At 46.7% G+C, this 20,475-nt stretch overlaps 1 protein-coding gene across 1 annotated transcript; it reads right to left on the bottom strand.

Annotated features, from left to right (window-relative positions):
- Positions 1-350: 350 nt before the first annotated feature.
- Positions 351-20,233, bottom strand: LOC106556494 (uncharacterized). The gene is made up of 8 exons (XM_087711649.1): positions 19,527-20,233; positions 14,781-14,865; positions 14,552-14,681; positions 12,980-13,093; positions 10,206-10,892; positions 6,367-7,005; positions 3,964-4,130; positions 351-490 (listed from the first exon to the last, which is right to left on the bottom strand). Exons 2-7 carry the CDS (start codon positions 14,853-14,855, stop codon positions 3,985-3,987), a joined length of 1,791 nt encoding a protein of 596 aa, XP_087567775.1. The 5' UTR covers positions 14,856-14,865; positions 19,527-20,233; the 3' UTR covers positions 351-490; positions 3,964-3,984.
- Positions 20,234-20,475: the final 242 nt, after the last annotated feature.

The following is a 20,475-nucleotide window of genomic DNA, read 5'->3' as shown; positions in this document are numbered from 1 at the left end:
CTACTAGGCCAAAATTAGGGCACTGCTGGCATGTTTTGTGTCCTTGCTAATTCTGTATATCATAAGCTGGAAATCTGGGGAATGCAGAGACCTGAACAAAAATTTGGAATATATTAGTTTATGCTGGGGAAAAAAAAAAGAGTTTCTCTATGCCCACTGGCTTTTTTTGACAATAACAAAATGATATTATTTTATCTGGTTAAAGGCATCCCCTCTGCCTTCAGAGCTGTATAAATTGGATGAGTAAATAGCCATTAATACTAGAGGAGAAAGTAAAACACTTGTTGTTTTTTGAGTTTGTTTTTACAAATGTTGCATGAGGCCTTGGGACTGTAAGCCTCCTCCCCCCCCCCCCCCCGCCTTTCTCTCCTGGATAAAAAGGTTTTGCACTGGATGCTGTCATCTTTCAGCTGCTGGGCTGTTTGTGCCTGTCATCATCTTCTCCAAAGGCAAAACCAGGAACTGGAGGAATGATTTTATCTGAAGCTGTCTGGAGGAAAAGAGAAAAAAACAGGTAATCCTCAATTTAGGACCATAATGGAGCCTGCCCATCAGGATTGAAAGTTGATGGTTTTTTTTTAAAAAAAGGTGATCCACGGGACTGACCTGATTTTATGGCTTTATGGCAGTCGTTAAGTGAATGTTCCAGTTGCTAAAGTGAACCAATGGTTCATTATGGACCAGTTTGGCCAAAAACCAGAAGTAAACATCCATTTCAAGCGCAGGAGCACTTAAGACTTATATACTACTCCATAGTCCTTTGTAGACCTCTTTGAGTGGCTCATAAAGTCAGCCTACTGCCCCCCCCCCAACAATCTGGGTCCTCACTTTACTGACCTCGGAACGACGGAAGGCTGAGTCAATCCTGAGCTAGTGAGAATCGAGCTGCTGGCAGTGGGCAGAGTTAATCTGCAAGGTCACATTCTAACCACCACGCCACCAAGGCTCCCTAAGGCTATCATAAAATGCGGTCACAGGACTGCAAGACACTACAAGTGAACATAAATTCAGGCTGGTTGCTGGGACCTAAAATGCAGGCACATGCTCATGTGGAATTGATCTGCTGTCTTGCGCATTTTACGCCCACCCACAGGCCACATCTGGCCCTTTGGCTGTCCATGTCTGGCCTGTGTGGATTGTTTTTTTTTTTTAATTTTGAAAGCAACTGCTTTTTTTTTTTTAAAAAAAAGTGTATGTGTATCAGTGGTGGGTTTCAAATTTTTTTAGAACCTCTTCTGTAGGTGTGGCCTGCTTTGTGGGAGTGGCTTGCCGACCATGTGACTGGGTGGGAGTGGCTTGGCAGTCATGTGACTAGGTGGACATGGCCAACTTATAAAATGTGGTGAAACTCACTTAACAACGCTCTTGCTTAACAACCAAAATGTTGTCTCAGAAACTCTGGCATTTGAAGCACGCAAGTCTTAAAGCCGTCAAGTTACAAGACCCTTGCACCCCTAACCGTTTAGGAAAAAAAACCCAGGGGTGTTCAAACTTGACAGCTTTAAGACTTGTGGACTTCAACTCCCAGAATTCCTCCTCTCGCTCTTCATCTTGATGATGTGTGGACAGGTGGGAGGAAGGAGCTGGAACCGGTTCTAAATGGCACTGTAGATTTGTGGAACTTCTTCTATAGAAGAGGTTAGAACTGGCAGGAACCCACCCCTGGTGTGTATCCATGCATATGTACGCACCTTCACAGCCCTATTGGTTTGGCCCTCCACAACAGTCCCAGTTTCGCATGTGGACTCTTAGGAGAATTAATTATCCACCCTGGCTCTCTACCTCATTGCTACATTTCAGTGCAGGGTTATCTTAACCTTGGATTTGCCCAGACTAAAATATACCCATCTACGGAGTGGTGCGGTGGCCTAGAGGTGGAGATCTTGTCTTACAATCAGGAGGCTGTGGGTTCAATCCTAGGTAGGTAGATATTTCTCTCTCTGGGCACTATGACGCTATTATATCTTCTGTGAACTCTGCATTGGCGACAGGAAACACATCCGTTCCATTCAGTTGCCATGACTCCACTCCGCAAGGGATTACGGGGTCATTAAATCTCTCTCTCTCTCTCTCTCTCTCTCTCTCTCTCTCTCTCTCTCTCTCTCTCTCTCTCTCTCTCTCTCTCCCTCCCTCCCTCCCTCCCTCCCTCCCTCCCTCTCTCTCTCTCTCTCTCTCTCTCTCTCTCTCTCTCTCTCTCCCTCTCCCTCTCTCTCTCTCTCTCTCACACACACACACACTATAACCATCTATCCCAAAAATGCTTTTTTTTCAAGAGGCAACTGGACTTTCTGGTTCTTCTTTGAAGACATGTTGCTTCGAGAATTGCAGAATACAGGAACCAGGAGCACTACCCTGGTGGACACAGATAAATCTCCAAGTGCTTCAGCAACCCTCTAAAAGGATGCAGATGACCATCTGTCTCCAAGAAATATTAATCCTTCCATTCCCCACTATCCTGTCAAAGCTTGAGAAGTTTCTTGGATGAGAAGCGAAGCGTCTTCTAAGAAAAAAAACCAGAAAATCCACTTGCCCTTTGAAAAAAAAAACACCTTTGGGATAACCATGACCTGGATGACTGGGAATCTCCATAGACATAAAAGCATCTACGTGCTTCCATCTTTAGCTGTATGAAGGAGCATACAATCAGATGAGTTCCTGCCAGTGTTTTTTTTTTTTAAAGCGATGGCCCAAATAGAGCTTTTAAACACACCTTGCAAATATAGGACTTTGCAACAAAAGAGACAAAACAGCTTGGTAGATGTCTTTTTCCCTTTCCAGCTCGTAAAAAAAACACCACTCCCTAGAATCCCTTGGGATTGTTTCTACAGCCATAAACTAACTTGTTCAACCTGCACATCCATTTGGCTGCCAGAATTCTCCAGCCAGCTGGGCCATTCATGAGAATTCTGAGAATTACAAATAATAATAAACAAATAATTCCCTCACCACTGTCAAACCATTCACTAAGGCTGCATTACTGTTACTATTAGTCTTCCCATCCTTCCTATCCACCCATCTCCCACTTATGACTGCAGGATTATAACTTTGTTGGTTGTATCCTTACATTTATACTGATATTCATTGCTTCCTGATTGCTTATTTGTACCCTGTGACTATCATTAAGTGCTGTACCTTGTGATTCTTGACGAATATAGCTTGTCTTTTTATGTACACTGAGAGCAGAGCACCAAAGACAAATTCCTTGTGTGTCCAAACCAGAGGTGGGTTCCTACCAATTCGCACCTATTCAGTAGAACCGGTTCGTCAAATCTACCAAACCGGTTAGAAGAGGTTCCACCAGTGGACCCGGAAAGCAGGCCACACCTACAGAAGAGGTTCCAAAAATGTTTGAAACCCACAAACTTGACCAATAAACTATTCTATTCTATTCTATTCTATTCTATTCTATTCTATTCTACTCTACTCTACTCTACTCTATGCCATCAAGGTGGAAGCCCGCCATCTTGGAGAAAAAAAGCCACAAAGCCTAAAAGTCACAGAGACTAAAACATATGAAGAACAGTTGCAGGAACTGGGTATGTCTAGTTTAATAGAAAGAAGGACTAGGGGAGACATGATAGCAGTGCTCCAATATCTCAGGGGTTGCCACAAAGAAGAGGGAGTCAAACTATTTTCCAAGGCACCTGAGGGTAGAACAAGAAGCAATGGGTGGAAACTAATCAAGGAGAGAAGCAACTTAGAACTGAGGAGAATTTTCCTGATAGTTAGAACAATTAATCAGTGGAACAGCTTGCCTCCAGAAGTTGTGAATGCCCCATCACAGGAAGTCTTAAAGAAGATGTTGGATAGCCATTTGTCTGAAGTGGTGTAGGGTTTCCTGCCTAGGCAGGGGGTTGGACTAGGAGACCACCAAGGTCCCTTCCAACTCTGCTATTGTATAAATTGTATAAAGCCTAATAGGATGGTTTGGGGTTTTACGTAAAGTCCATCGATCCTACTAACCGGATTCAGTCCTTTTTTTCCTCAAGCATTTCCGCTTTTGAAAACTACCCTGGGCTGTAGGGAACCATCTCTGTCAGAGCTGCGTGGTAACACACCACCGACTTCTCCTGCCCCAAGGTCATTCCATGGTTTATTTTCTGCCAGGCCTTTGGCTGTCACGTGGTCACCTAGCAAGAAAGAACATTCAGATGTTCAAACGTCTTGAAGGGATGGATAGTCTCAACTAAGAACTTATTGTCCATTACAGGTAAGTCCTCGACTTACAACCACAATTGAGCCCAAAATTTACGTGGCTAAGTGAGAAATTTGTTCAGTGGGTCGTGTCCCAAATTTTTCTTGCCATGGTTGTTAAGTGAGTCATTTGCAGTTGTTAAATTAGCAACCCTGGTTGTTAAGAGAACCTGGCTTCCCCATTGACTTTGCTTGACATGTCACAAAAGGCGATCACACGGCCCCAGGACAACAGCCTGAATTTTAATCATGTCACCACGGAAATGCTGCAACACTCATAAGTCTGAAACACGGTCATAAGTCACCTTTTTTTAGTGCCCTTGAATCTTTGAATGGTCATTGTTGTAAGTCAAGGACTGCCTCTACTTAAAAGTCAAGCTTCCTATCTGGACTGATGTAATAGAAGGCATGGTGGGTGGCTTTGAGGAAAGAGGAAAAGAGATGTTGCCTAGGATAAGGGTCCCCAACAGTGGTGGGATTCAATTTTTTTTCTATCGGTTCTGTGGGCGTGGCTTGGTGGGTGTGGCATGGCTTGGTGGGCATGGCAGGGAAAGGTTACTGCAAAATCCTCATTCCCTCCCGATCAGCTGGGACCCAGGAGGCAGGGAATAGATGGGGGCGGGGCCAGCCAGAGGTGGTGTTTCCCGGTTCTCCGAACTACTCAAAATTTCCACTACCAATTCTCCAGAGCCTGCTGAATACCACCTCTGGTCCCCAAAACCCAGTCCGTAGAATGGCAGCGGGCCACAGCGTGCCAGAAACCGGGCTGTGCAAACAAGCGAAGCCCCATCCACGGGATACAGACAGCACATGAAAACACCCCTTTCTGGCCCATGGACAAACTTTTCTCCACAGAACCAGTTCCTGGTGCCCAAAAGGTTGGGGCCTCTGAACTAGGAAGGATTCAGATAAGAGGGGCAAAATCGCTATTGATCTGAGAATAAAATTAAGGAAGGACCCCGTTCGAATGGAACAAGAGGTGGGAAGTTTGTACTTTCAGACTCACAAAATTCTATTAATGTAGCCTCACAGTGAAGTAGATCAGAAGTCCCCAACCCCCCAGTGTGCAGACCGGTTCCAGTCCGCAGCATGCTAGTAACTGGGCCATGCAAACAAGTGAAGGCCCATTCACGGGATGCAGGAAGCACAAAAAACACGACCCCCCCTCCAGTCCACGAAAAGACCTCTCTCCATGGAACCAGTCCCTGGTGCCCAAAAGGTTGGGGGCCTCTGAAGTAGATTTAGCTCATCTGGTTGTGCTTCCTGTCTGGTTTAGCTGGGAAGACCAATAGCTACCTGGAAGGACTAACACAAGGTGGGTGGGTCAAACTGGATTTCTTTGTAGGCTGGATCAGCATTGCAGCTCTCTGCAGGTCAGTAGGGGTAGATGGAGGGGGAGATGGGATGGACACCTCCTGCAGCACTTTAGCAATAGCAATAGCAATAGCAGTAGACTTATATACCGCTTCATAGGCCTTTCAGGCCTCTCTAAGCGGTTTACAGAGAGTCAGCATATTGCCCCCAACAATCTGGGTCCTCATTTTACCCACCTCGGAAGGATGGAAGGCTGAGTCAACCCTGAGCCGGTGAGATTTGAACCGCTGACCTGCTGATCTAGCAGTAGCCTGCAGTGCTGCATTTAACCACTGCGCCACCTTTGGCTTTACCAGCCAAAACGGGGCATTAGGGGGCGCACACGCCCCCCCCCCCCACCTCATTTTCCACCTCCCCGGCCTCCAGCAGTACTCTGCCACCGTGGTGAAATTCAATTTTTTTTCAACCGGTTCTGTGGGCATTGCTTGGTGGGCGTGGCAGGGAAGGATACTGCAAAATTTCCATTTCCACCCCACTCTGGGGCCAGCCAGAGGTGGTATTTGCCGGTTTTATCCGAACTACTCAAAATTTCTGCTACCTGTTTTCCAGAATCTGTCAGATGGACTTCCAAGGCCCCCCCTGTGGCCCGTTTTTGGCCTCCCCAGTCTCCAACAGCACTCTGCAGGCGAAAAGCAAGCTGTACAGAGTCCTCTGGATGCCATTTTAGCCGGCAGGGGCACAGTGGGCCGGTCCTTTGATATTTCCAGGCCAGCCCTGTGTCCCAGATTTAAGCACCCCACTGGCCAGATCTGGCCCACAGGCCTTGAGATTGACATCCCTGGATTAACACCTGCTTACCTGATTGGTTCTCCTCCTGATGCTCTGGGAAGGAAGAGCTGTCATAAAGGGTGTCCCTGCTATCGAAGTATCTGTAGGTGTTCTCTCCCAGGTGGACCCTCTGGTGTTTGGTCAGGTAGGGCCTCCAGCGGAAGCTCTCCCCGCACTGGAGGCACTTGTACGGCTTCTCCCCGGTGTGGATCCTCAGGTGCTCCGTCAGGGTGGAGCGCCGGTTGAAGCTCCGCCCACACCGGGGGCACTCGTAGGGCTTCTCACCCGTGTGGATGCGCAGGTGGGCATTGAGGTGCGTGCTCTGGAAGAACCGCTTCCCGCAGGCCAGGCACTCGAAAGGCTTCTCCCCCGTGTGGGTCCGGCAATGCTTCACCAACTCAAATTTATACTGGAAGGCTTTCCCGCAGTCGTGGCACACGTGCTTCTTCTCGACCTGAATGATCTTGATTTGGCTGATGTCGGTGACGTCGTTCCCACCAAGGAGTGGCTCCGATTCAGTCTTTATGGGCCACCTGAGCGGCTGCCCACCTGAGCCTTGCCTAAGCCCACAGATCTCAGGGTTGGGCTTCACCCCACTGCAGGGTTTCGACAAGATAGAGGCAGTACATAGGGACTCGGCTTCAGGAGCGCCACTCTCAATGGTGTCACCTGCTGGAGGAAAGGGGAAGAATAAGGGGGAGACAGCAGCTGATTTAAATGTATTTATATCACAAGGTATCTATTCCTACCCCAAGGGTTTTTCCTTTAACTCTTTTTAGGTATCTAGAGATGTATATTTTAGCTATTTTTATTTTATTTATCTTATTTATATGGTATTGTATTGTATTGTATTGTATTGTATTGTATTGTATTGTATTGTATTGTATTGTATTGTATTGTATTGTACTGTACTATTTTATTTTATTTTATTTATTTTATTATTTTATTTTATATTTTTATTTTTATTTTATTATTTTATTTCATTTATTATTTGATTTATTTTATATATTTTATTTATTTTATTATTTTATTTTATTATTTTATTTATTTTATTATTTTATTTCATTTCATTTTATTACATTTCATTTCATTTTATTACATTTCATTTCATTTTATTACATTTCATTTCATTTTATTATTTTATTATTACTTTATTTTATTTTATTATTTTATTATTTTATTTATTTTATTTATTTTATTTATTTTATTTATTTTATTTATTTTATTTATTTTATTTATTTTATTTATTTTATTTATTTTATTTATTTTATTTATTTTATTTATTTTTTATTTTATTTTATTTATTTTATTTTTTATTTTATTTTATTATTTTATTTTATTTTATTATTTTATTATTTTATTATTTTATTATTTTATTATTTTATTTATTTTATTTTATTTATTTATTTTATCCACACACACGAATAGTGAATGACACAACCAAGTAGCTGGCATTGAACACTGAGGGCTTATGTACCGGAGACAAATTCCTTGCGTGTCCAATCATACTTGGCCAATAAAAAATCCTGTTATGTACAGGAACTCTGCACTGTGTATGGGCTAGATCCTTGCAAGTCCAGATGGGAGATTCTATAGAAGGTCATGGAGAATAACAACGCCAAGACCCTTTGGGATTTTCAGATGCAGATGGACAAGCAGATGCAAGCAATCAACCTGTCACCGGGTAGTAGCCAAGGAGCAGAAGACAGAGGTGTCAAGGGACAACAACATCAGGCAGAAGAAGCCTAAAAAATTCTATCAGGCCCTGAAGGAGGAACTAGAGAGGATGTGGAAAGTGAAAGCCAAAGTGGTCCCAGTAATGGCAGGAGAAATTGGGGCAGCGACTTCTAAACTGGGAGATCTAACTGATCCCAGAATAACATCAGAGCTGTCTAACCAGTAGAGGGCAGTGTTGAGATAACAGTTGGCATAATAGAAAAACAAACTCATCAGGACAAGATTCAGGAGTCCATCTGCTTTTAAAACACAAAGGCCACTGTTTTGAAGACAGCAAAGTCCACATTTTGGACAGAGAGGACCACTGGTTTGAAAAAGCGGCCAGAGAGCCCATCTATGTCAAAACTGAACAACCCTCTCTCCACAGAGGAGGAGGGATACCACATCATCTATCTCCAGTCTATAACACAGTCCTTTCAACAGTTTCAAGAACCTATTTGCACCAGTCAGGTGTCCCTAAGGACACCCCCAGGCGCTCTCAACGACTCTCTGAAAGGATGCAAATGACCAGCTGTCTGCAAGGAATATAAATCCTTCCATTCCCCACAATCCAGTCAGAGCTGAAGAAGCTGCTTGGATGAGAAGCAAAACGTCTTCAAAGAAAAACCAGAAAGTCCAGTTGCCTCTTGAAAAAACAGCACCTTTGGGACAACCATGACCTGGATGACTGAGAATCTCCACAGATCCTTAGTTCTAGGTTGCTTTTCTCCTTGATTAGTTTCCACCCATTGCTTCTCGTCCTGACTTCAGGTGATTTTGGAGAACAGCTTGACTCCCTCTTCTTTGTGGCGGTTCCACCACAAAACCGCGTTCGACTAAAGGGCGCTCGATGAAACCGCGTAGCTGACGTCATAACAGCGCGACAACAGCGCGGAGAAAAAAGCACGCTGTAAACGCTAAACCTAAACCTAACCCCCCCTAAACCTAATCCTAAACCTAACCCTAACCCTAAACCTAACCCTTAACCTAACCCTAAACCTAACCCTTAACCTAACCCTTAACCTAACCCTAACCCTTAACCTAACCCTAAACCTAACCCTAAACCTAACCCTTAATCTAACGCTAAACCTAACCCTTAACCTAACGCTAAACCTAACCCTAACCCTTAACCTAACCCTAACCCTAACCTTTAACCTTTAACCTAACCCTAAACCTAACCCTAACCCTTAACCTAACCCTTAACCTAACCCTAAACCTAACCCTAAACCTAACCCTTACCTTAACTCGAATCGGCTTGCTTTCAAAGCACTATTTAAAGCGCCCTTCTTTCTCCACACTCGCTGTTGTCGCCCTGTTGATGACGTCAGCGACGCGGTTTAATCGGGCGCGTTTTAGTCGAGCGCGGTTTTGTCGTGCCACGCTTTGTGGCAGCCCCTGAGAAAGATCTAATCTACCTGTTGCTTTTGAATTGTGGTGTTGGAGAAGACTCCCAAGAGTCCCCTTGGACTGCAAGGAGATCAAATCAATCCATTCTAAAGGAAATCAACCTTGAATGTTGTTTAGGAGGACAGATAATGAAGCTGAGGCTCAAATGCTTTGGCCACCTAATGAGGAGAGAGGACACATTGAAAAAAAATATCTAATGTTGGGAAAGATTGAAGGCACAAGGAGAAGGGGACGGCAGAGGATGATATGCTTAGACAGTGTCATCAATGCGATGAACACGAATTTGGGCAGACTCCAGGAGACTGTGGAGGGCAAGGGGGCTGGCAAGCTATGGTCCATGGGGTAGCGAAGAGCCGGACACAATTTAGCTACTGAACCAGGGGTGAAATCTACTTACCTTCGCTACCGGTTTGCAAATGTGAGCGCACGGGCCATCTCCACGCATGCGCGGGACTTTCCGTGCATGCAGAGCATCAGAGATGGACGTGATGATGCCTGCAAAGGTTAAGTAGAACAGCGGGGGGTGGAGGGGAATCCGCTGTGCCACATGACTTAGATAGGATTTCCTGCTTTCTAGTAATGTAAATCGCATGTCACAGCTGATTGTTGGAAATACGGATTCGCCCGAACCGATAGCATTCTTTTTACTACTGGTTCGGGCGAACTGGTCCGAACTGGTAGCATTTCACCCCTGGACTGAACAACAACAAGAAATCTATAAAATCAGAGAATAAAACCAGACTTGCCTGTTAGTCTTCCCAGAGGCTCAGGATGGGCTGAGACATCAAAGATGGCTTCTCTGTTGTTGAGGCCTCTGTAGACCGCATTGCCCAAGTGGACCCTCTGGTGCTTGGTCAGGTAGGGCCTCCAGCGGAAGCTCTCCCCGCACTGGAGGCACTTGTACGGCTTCTCCCCAGTGTGGATCCTCAAGTGCTCCGTCAGGGTGGAGCGCCGGTTGAAGCTCCGCCCACACCGGGGGCACTCGTAGGGCTTTTCGCCCGTGTGGATGCGCCGGTGGGCACTTAGGTGGGAGCTCTGGATGAAGCGCTTGCCGCAAGCCAGGCACTCGTAAGGCTTCTCCCCCGTGTGGGTCCGCCAGTGCAGCAAGAATTCCGATTTGCAGTGAAACCACCGGTCGCATTCCGGGCACATGAGCTTTTTCCGGCCCACGTGGAACATGGAGTGCTTGGAATTGGCTGCCCTTATGTGCCTGGAGGGCTCCCGCCAGATGTGCCCGGCTTGCAGCTCCCACTGTCTCTGCAGGCCACACCGGGCTTCTGAAGCTAAGGAAGGATTCTCTGGGGGTGCCCTCAGCAAAGCCCACGGGGGATCTTCTGGATCCAAGATTTCAGGTTCTGTGATCTCTTCCTTGATCTCCCTCATGATCACCCCACTTGCTGGCATAGTGGGAGAAGTCAAAGCAAAGTTGTTTCCTGAGAAAAAGAAAGGGAATGAGCTAAAGGACAAGGAGGGGAAAAAGTTCTCTCTCTGATTCCCCACTGTAGAGTAATTAGGCTCAATAACGTGTAGTTTTGGGGTACCATCAAGGGGTGGTATACACTTACCTTCCCTCACAAAGGTGAGCACCCATGTGCAGCCTTCCACCACCTCTGTGCATGCTCTTTTGGCGAAAAAAGGGCCTAAATGGGATGCCATAGAACCAGGGTGGGTGGGCGGGGCCATCCGCGATTTCTGCTACCGGTTCGGGCGAACTGGTCTGAACCGGTAGAATACCACCTCTGGTACCATCCCTGAATTACAATTACAAAAGACCTTTGATCACATAACCTTGGCTGCCATCTTGGTCCCCGGCCCCACACCTATACACATTTGTGGACATCCCCGAACAAATGATAAAGGAAAATAGAGAAACGACAGTCTGACCTGAGGGGTCCTTGATATTTTCTCTGAGCTTGGTTGTTTTCTTGCAGACGTTTCATTACCCAAACTAGACAACATCATCAGTGCTAGTAAGGAATGGGGTTTGATCTCAGTTTATTTCCTGACAGCTTGCCTTGTCAGTGTTGGTGCTGGTGGCCTTGGAGTTCATTTGTTTGGGCTGTTTACTCTTAGCTTGTTTTGCAATTCCTTGAATGTGGGTAGTGTTTAGTTCTTGATTATTGTTCTGATGTTTTTGTTCCTTTTTTGTTCATTGATTATCTCTTTTGCACAGCATGTAGATGTTGTTTATGTCTGTCTGTCTATGATGGGCAATTTGTCAGAGTGGCAATCTTCCAGGAATTGTTTAGAGTTTTTGGACTTGGTTTAGTTTAGCATGATTTCAACAGTTTCCACTTTGAAACTATGATTATGTTTGTCCACATGTTGTGAAATTAAAGAGTTTGCATCATGTCTTCTGACTATTAGTTGGCATTGATAGATACACATATGGATGCATTCCTGAAAGGCTGGCACTCTGACAAATTGCCCATCGAGAGACACATAAACATAAACAATATATATAAGGCAAATATTATATATAAGGCAAATACCAATAGCAATAGCAGTAGACTTATATACCGCTTCATAGGCCTTTCAGGCCTCTCTAAGCGGTTTACAGAGAGTCAGCATATTGCCCCCAACAATCTGGGTCCTCATTTTACCCACCTCGGAAGGATGGAAGGCTGAGTCAACCCTGAGCCGGTGAGATTTGAACCGCTGACCTGCTGATCTAGCAGTAGCCTGCAGTGCTGCTTTTAACCACTGCGCCACCTTGGCTCTATACCGCTTGACTTATATACCGCTTCATAGGCCTTCAGGCCTCTCTAAGCGGTTTACAGAGAGTCAGCATATTGCCCCCAACAATCTGGGTCCTCATTTTACCCACCTCGGAAGGATGGAAGGCTGAGTCAACCCAATTTCTTTTATGGTAATTAACACACACTGATGCTAAGGAGTTCTACTCCCCCTCCCCACCTCAAAAGAATTCTGTTCCAACTGCCAGTTGTCTCGCATTCTGTTACCTCAGTTTAAACTGACGGACGTTCCACTTGTTTACTCAGGAGCGGTCTGGGGCTCCTTACAGTACTAAACGTCGGTACCTCACCAAAATGTCTATGCCTTCCACCTATGGAACTGCCTCCAGATTCAAGGCGGCGGGAATGGTATTCCCTTAAGTGTTTCAATCACCAACCACCATTGAGCCAACGGATTGTGTACCAAATTTCTCCTGCATAGCCCGATCACATAGTTTTGTCGTGAAGCACGGGTATTTAGCTAGTATCTACATATGTGCAAAAGAGACCATTAACAATGGACCAAGCTGGAGACAAGGAATCAATCGGGAACCAGTTTTCTTGGACATCTGAGATATGGACCAACCAGAGACCAGCGGGCCAGCTTCATATAAAAGAGCCTAGTCAGCTCAGATCAGTTGTGTATGGGCTGCCAAGCGGCATACCACAAATCAGCTCACTTGGCCTCCGAAGATGCTATCGGTGGAACATCAGGACAACAGAATATTAGACCACAGCCATTTAGCCCCAAAGCTCATCTCTGTTTCACACTCTTTTTCTCTCACCTTCATAAAGGTTAAGGGGGATTTTTTTCTCTTCTGAAGCTGCTTGGGCAGGGATCCATGGCTCTTCTCCCCGTTCCAGACGACAGATCAGCTCGGGCTTGGGGATTGCAACAGCTGCATTGTGTGCACACACACAAGCGTACACAAAAGAGGGAGAAAATGATGACATCAGTTAAATGCATGGTCTCTCCTCGATGTGTTTCTATCCATTGTTTCTTGTCCTGCCTTCTGATGCTTTGAAAAACAAATAGACCCCCTTCCATTTATTTCTGACAGCCTTTCAAACACTGGAATACTATCATGTCCCCCTCTAGTCCTTCTTTCTCTAGACTAGCCAAACCCAAATTTTGCAACCGTTCTTCGTATGTTTTAGTCTCCAAGCCTTTCATCGTCTTAATTTCTCTTTTCTGCACTTTTTCCAACGTCTCAACATCTTTTTTGTAATAAGGTGCAGTGGTGGGTTTCAATGTTTTTTAGAACCTCTTCTGTAGGTGTGACCTGCTTTGTGGGAGTGGCTTGCCAGCCATGTGACCAGGTGGGAGTGGCTTGCCAGCCATGTGACTGGGTGGGCATGGCCAACTTGTAAAATGTGGTGAAACTCACTTAACAACGCTCTTGCTTAGCAACCAAAATGTTGGCTCAGAAACTGTGGTATTTGAAGCACGCAAGCCTTAAAGCTGTCAAGTTACAAGACCCTTGCACCCCTAACCCTTTAGAAAAAAAAAACCCAAGGGTGTTCAAACTTGACAGCTTTAAGACTTATGGACTTCAACTTCCAGAATTCCTCCTCTCGCTCTTCATCTTGATGATGTGCGGACGGGCGGGGCGGGGAGAGGGAGCTGGAACCGGTTCTAAACGGCACTGTAGATTTGTGGAACCTCTTCTATAGAGGAGGCTTTATAAAGCAGTAGTGGGAGACTTAAATCAAGGCTACCTATAAAAGTACAGCTGGCAGGACGATTGCTTCACACCCTTCATTTGCACCACATTAAGTAGAATTAAAAGATGTTTGCTCCTGGGCAGGAAAGCTATGGCAAACCTAGAGAGCATACTAAAAAGCAAAGACATCACCCTGCCAACAAAAGTGCGTAGAGTCAAGGCTCTGGTTTCCACAGTTGCAATGTATGGCTGTAATAGTTGGACCATAAGAAAGGCTGAGCACCGAAGAATTGAGGCCTTTGAACTATGGTGCTGGAGAAGACTCCTGCGAGTCCCTTGGACCGCAAGGCAACCAAACCGGTCAGTCCTAGAGGAGATCAACCCTGACTGCTCTTTAGAAGGCCAGATCCTGAAGAGGAAACTCAAATACTTTGGCCACCTAATGAGAAGGAAGGACTCACTGGAGAAGAGCCTGATGGTGGGAGAGATTGAGGGCAAAAGAAGAAGGGGACCACAGAGAATGTGGTGGCTGGATGGAGTCACTGAAGCAGAAGGCGTAAGCTTAAATGGACTCCAGAGAATGGTAGAGGACAGGAAGGCCTGGAGGAACGTTGTCCATGGGGTCGAGATGGGTCGGACACGATTTCACAACTAACAACAAAGTAAACCGGGGGGTGGGTGGGGGATTTTTACCCAATGAAGCCACAGTCTCATAGTTTTCTTGCATGACATCCCAGTACAGGTCTCTTTGCTCTGCATCCAGGAGTGTCCACTCTACCTCTGTAAAATACACAGCTACCTCTTCAAATGAGAACGGTGGCGCCTGCAAGGAAGACAGAAAAGATCAGGAAAAATGGTTCCCCTTGGGAGCTTCATTTTATTAAGCGCGATGTATTTCGGTTTCCCCCAAGCCCTCGGCTACCTGAAAAGGTTCCGTGGTCACCATCTCTCTTCCTCCTGGAGGAGGGAAAGTTCCAAAGACAAACACACACATCATTTTGCCAAATCTGTCAGGGAGAAAACGGGAGGTGAGATGGGGTGCCATGGTGGAGGGGTCCTCCTATTCTTTGAAAAAACCAGTCAGTTGCTCTCTTCGTTAGATACACAATACAATACAATACAATACAATAGCAGAGTCAGAAGGGACCTTGGAGGTCTTCTAGTCCAACCCCCTGCCTAGGCCGGAAACCCTATACCGTTTCAGATAAATGGCTATCCAGCATCTTCTTAAAGACTTCCAGTGCTGGGGCATTCACACCTTCTGGAGGGAAGCTGTTCCACTGATTAATTGTTCTAACTGTCAGGAAATTTCTCCTCAGTTCTAAGTTGCTTCTCTCCTTCATTAGTTTCCACCCATTGCTTCTTGTTCTGCCCTCAGGTGCCTTGGAGAATAGTTTGACTCCCTCTTCTTTGTGGCAACCCCTGAGATATTGGAAGATTGCTATCATGTCTCCCCTAGTCCTTCTTTTCATTAAACTAGACATACCCAGTTCCTGCAACCGTTTTTCATATGTTTTAGTCTCCACTCCCCTAATAATCTTTGTTGCTCTTCTCTGCACTCTTTCTAGAGTCTCCACATCTTTTCTACATCATGGCAACAAGAACTGAATGCAGTATTCCAAGTGTGGCCTTACCAAGGCATTATAAAGTGGTATTAACTCTTCACGTGATCTTGATTCTATCTCTCTGTTTATGCAGCCTAGAACTGTGTTGGCTTTTTTGGCAGCTGTTAAAAACACACCAACATATATAAATACGATCTGATTCAGACAAATTTCAGCCCACCAACCTTTAGACTCCTATTGCAGTTACAGGGAGGGGGGGGGGGAAACTTTAACCAGGATTAAAGTCTGCTCATGGAGAAGTTGATGAGCGGAAAAAATGTAGGAAATCAGAAAGCAACCAAGATAAACTCTCTTCATTTTACCAAAAACTTCGGAATGGGACCCTGGAATGAAGTGCAGGTAGTCCTCGACTTACCGCAACTTTTTTAGTGACTGTTTGAAGTTACAACGGAATTGAAGCAAGAAGACAAGAAGCAATGGGTGGAAACTAATCAAGGAGAGAAGCAACTTAAAACTGAGGAGAAATTCCCTGACAGTTAGAACAGTTAATCAGTGGAACAGCTTGCCTCCAGAAGTTGTAAATGCCCCAACACTGGAAGTCTTTAAGAAGATGCTGGATAGCCATTTCTCTGAAGTGGTGTATGGCCATTATAGGAAACCTATGGCATGTCTGCCACAGATTGGACATGGAGCCATATTCGCCAGCATGGCAGCCCTAAGGCCAGCTGATTTTTGGCCATCCAGAGGGCCGGAGGAGGCCATTTTCGCCCTCACCAGGCTTCGGGAAAGCCTCTGGAGCCTCGGGAGGGGGGGAAAACAGGCCCAACTGGCCAACCAAGTAGTTTGGGAACTTCCGGTTGAGAGGGAAAGATGAGAGGCTCAAGAGGGTAGCTTTTAATCAGGTAACACAATAGAGTCGGGATGGCGAACCTATGGCACATATGCCAGCTGATAATCGGCCTTCCAGAGGATCGGGAAAGGCCCTTTATTTGCCCTCCCCAGGCTTCAGAAAGGCCTCCAGAGCCTAGGGAGGGCGAAAACTCCCCCCTGCATGTGGGGGAGTCGCGCGCGCGTGTACCGGTGGACTTCAGGGGTGGGTTCCTGCCAGTTCTAGCCTCTTCTATAGAATAGGTTCCACAAATCTACAGGGCCGTTTAGAACCGGTTCCAGCTCCCTCCCCCCACCCGTCCGCACATCATCAACATGAAGAGCGAGAGGAGGAATTCTGGGAGTTGAAGTCCACAAGTCTTAAAGCTGTCAAGTTTGAACACCCCTGGGGTTTTTTTCTCTAAAGGGTTAGGGGTGCAAGGGTCTTGTAATTTGACACCTTTAAGACTTGGGTGCTTCAATGCCAGAGTTCCTGAGCCAACATTTTGGTTGCCAAGCAAGAGCGTTGTTAAGTGAGTTTCATCACATTTTACAAGTTGGCCACGCCCACCCAGTCACATGGCTGGCAAGCCACTCCCACCCGGTCACATGGCCAGCAAGCCACTCCCACCCAGTCACATGGCTGGCAAGCCACTCCCACCCGGTCACATGGCCAGCAAGCCACTCCCAGCCGATCACATGGCCAGCAAGCCACTCCCACCCGGTCACATGGCTGGCAAGCCACTCCCACAAAGCAGGACACACCTACAGAAGAGGTTCTAAAAAAATTTGAAACCCACCACTGGTGGGTGGGCACGCGTGATTGCATGCGCACGTACAATTTTGGCACACCTTTAGAAAAAGATTAGCCATCCCTGGTGTAGCCTCAGCAGGAGGTTGGACTAGAAGACCTCCAAGGTCCCTTCCAACTCTATTCTATTCTGAAGGAAGTGACTTATGATCGCATTTCACGCCGTTGCGGCATCCCCTTGGTCACATGATCAAAACTGAAATGCTTGGCAACTGACTTATATTTATGACGACTGTAGTGTCCTGGGGCCGTGTGATCACTTTTTGCGACCTTCTGACCAGCAAAGTCAACCAGGAAGCCAGATTCACTTAACAACTTAACAACGAGACAGAAAGTTCGTAAAATGGGGCAAAACTCATTTAATAAATGTCTCACTTAGCAACATAAATTTTGCCTCCATTGTGGTCGTAAGTCAAGGTTTACTTGAATAACGGGAGCCATATCAGGGATATAATGGTAGCCTTCTAAATCATTGTTTCCCAACTTGGCAACTTGAAGTGGAGTTCAACCCCCAGAATTCCCTAGGCAGCATGTTGCCTGGGGAATTCTGGGAATTGAAGTCCACACATCTTAAAGTTGTTGAGGTTGACAAACACTGCTTAGATTAGGGATGCCAAACTCGATTTCATTGAGGGCCACATCAGAGTTATGTTTAATCTCGGGGGGGGGGGGGATGGGGTGTGTGTGGCCAGGGTGGCCATGGCCAGCTTGACATCACTCATGTTGGGAGCGCCTGTACTAGCTCGAGCGCTCTGCCAGCGAAAATGGGCTCCTAATCTGTTTTCGGCTGCGACTGTCTCCTGCAAGTCTCTGCCTGAGAAAATGGAGCTTGGGAGGGCCGCGTTCGGCCCTCTTGCGCTCCATTTTTGCTGGCAAGGGCACCGTGGGTCGGCCCTTCGCTGTTTCCAGGGTGGCCCCGCAGGCTAAATCTGGCCCATGGGCCTTAAATTTGACACCCCTGGCTTAGATCAATACTGCCAACTATTTCAGTGATGTCTGTTTCCTGATCTGGCTTACCTTGAAGGGTTGATGAGCAATTTACAGTTTTGATGCTCGCCCCCCACTCTTTGACTGGCCTGAAACCGCATGCTTCACCCGCTTTAAGAACAGTCTGCATTCGTACAAATGTTTGGTGAGTTACATTTCTCAGTCTGCTTTGGCAAACCTGTCCCATTTGCTTAGTTCTATGTATTGTGCAAATCCAGGAAAAGATTTTACACAATTCTGGAGTTACGTCGTTGTTCACTTTTCAGTGTACTTATTTTTTTATTCCCTATCTGTTCAGTATGCAAAGGCAGCAACCCAAACTCTTCCAAACAGGCTGCTTTTTTAACAGAGCTAACAGTAATAGAGTTGGAAGGGTCCTTGGAGGTCATCTAGCCCAACCCCCTGCTCACGCAGGAGACATGTACTTCGCCAAATTGCCGACCTTTCTGATCAACAAGCTCAGTGTCTTAGTCACTGAGCAAGAAACCCCTCCAATTCTACTATGAATTATAGACTAAAACATGTGGTTGAATATCTGAGATACGAGGAGCCCGACAAAGGCAGTATAAGGATGGGAGAGTCTCCAAATTTTAATCACATGACCACAGGGATGCTGCGATGGTCGTAAGTGTGAAAAAATGGTCGTAAGTCACTTTTTTCCAGAGCTGTTTTAACTTCGAACAGTCACCCAATGAACTGGGGACTACCTGTATAAGATGAACTCCAAGGGCATCTAAGGCAGCTTTTCTCAGTCTCAACAATTTAAGTTGTGTGAACTCCCAGAATTCCCCAATGTAGCTCAGATTTACCAGATTTAACAGAGTTGGAAGGGACCTCATAGGTCATCTAGTCCAATCCCTGGCTCAAGCAGGAGACCCTACACCATTTCGGACAAATGGCAGTCTAATCTCTTCTTGAAAGTCTCAGATGAGGAACCCCCCCCCCCCCCAAATTTCCGAAGGCAACTTCTGTTCCATTGGTTGATTGTTCCTACTGTCAAAACATTCCTCCTTGTGAATCTCTCCTTGGTCAGTTTCCATCCATTATTCCTTGTGTGGCCTTCAGGGGCTTTGGGAAATAGTTTGACCACCTTCTCTCCGTGGCAGCCCCTGAAATATTGGAAGACTGCTATTTATGCCTCCCCTGGTCCTTCTCTTCACTAGACTAGCCATGCCCAGGTCTTGCAAACGTTCTTCATATGTTTTAGTCTCCAGTCCTCTAATCATCGTGGTTGCTCTTCTCTGCACTTTTTCTAGAGTCTAAACATCTTTTTTTAATAGTGTGGTGGCTACCGACATCCAGAACTCTCCCCTGGGAGGAAGGATGGGATGCCTTAACCATCTAACCTGCTTTTGTTTATTTTATTGTTAAAATCCATTCTTTCCTTGGAAAAGGCAGGTCGGAAAGAGCATGCAACAGAAGCAAGACCGTCGGTTACCTTTTGTCAGATCCGACGCCTCTTTTCTGCTCCCCTCAAAAGGATGGAGGATGCCTCAGCTGGGTGGATGGAGGGGAAGAATCATAAGATCTCAGAGCTGGAGGGGACCTCAGAGGTCTTCTAGTCCAACCCCCTGCTCCAATTCGAAGAACAGAGGCTGGAGAGGGGGGGTCGCAATTGAACCTCCCACCCGCCACCCCGGCGCTGCTCGGTCGTCTCGTTCAGACCGACCGCCAAAGCCTCCACCGAAGGCGCGGACTCTTCGGCTCCATAGACGCCGCGGACCGGATCTCGCAGCCTCGGCCTCGAGGAAGACCAGCCCCTCTGAGGTCGCCGAGCGGGGGAGCGAGGGAGAAGGAAGAGAGGCGGAAAAGAGGAGCTTCGTTCGGGAGGGCCTCGGCCAGCCGAGGAACCGGAGCCATCTGCTGGCCGCGCCGGTTTGCCGGGAGGGAGAAGCAACCGGCGGGCGCACGGGAGAGCCCCTTACGCGCGCTCCGAAGTGAAGAGGAAGGGATCCCCAAGCCCAGCATCCCCAGCCAGCTGGCCAATCGGGGATGCTGGGAGTTGCGGCTGAACTGCCGGGTCTGGAGGGTGCTAGCTAGCTGAGTCCCGGGGCTGGTGGCTGGCTTACGATCTCCAACCTGGAGCCCTTCCCTTTCCAGCAGAGCCAGGTGGAAGGTGCGGGTTGGCAAGCAGGCATAGAGGTCGGGGATCACGGGAGCGACTCTGATCAGTGGCGGCTTGGAAGAAGGAAGCCATACGGGTGGGTCCTCAAAGCACCGTCGCAACTGAGCGCAACATTTCCGTCCTAAAAGTAAGACAGTTATTAAGTGAGTTTTGCCCCATTTTTACGACCTCTCCTGCCACAGTGAATCGCTGCAGTTGTTAAGTTATCCACACGGGAGTCTGGCTTCCCCGTTGGCTTTGCTTGTCAGAAAGTCACGAATAT

Source organism: Thamnophis sirtalis, unplaced genomic scaffold (assembly GCF_051295495.1).
Source record: "Thamnophis sirtalis isolate CommonGarterSnake01/CBP01778 unplaced genomic scaffold, rThaSir2_p1.2 scaffold_3, whole genome shotgun sequence".
Lineage (NCBI taxonomy): Eukaryota > Metazoa > Chordata > Lepidosauria > Squamata > Natricidae > Thamnophis > Thamnophis sirtalis.
Note: the sequence above shows the minus strand (reverse complement) of the source record. Positions and strands in the feature narration are given on the sequence as shown.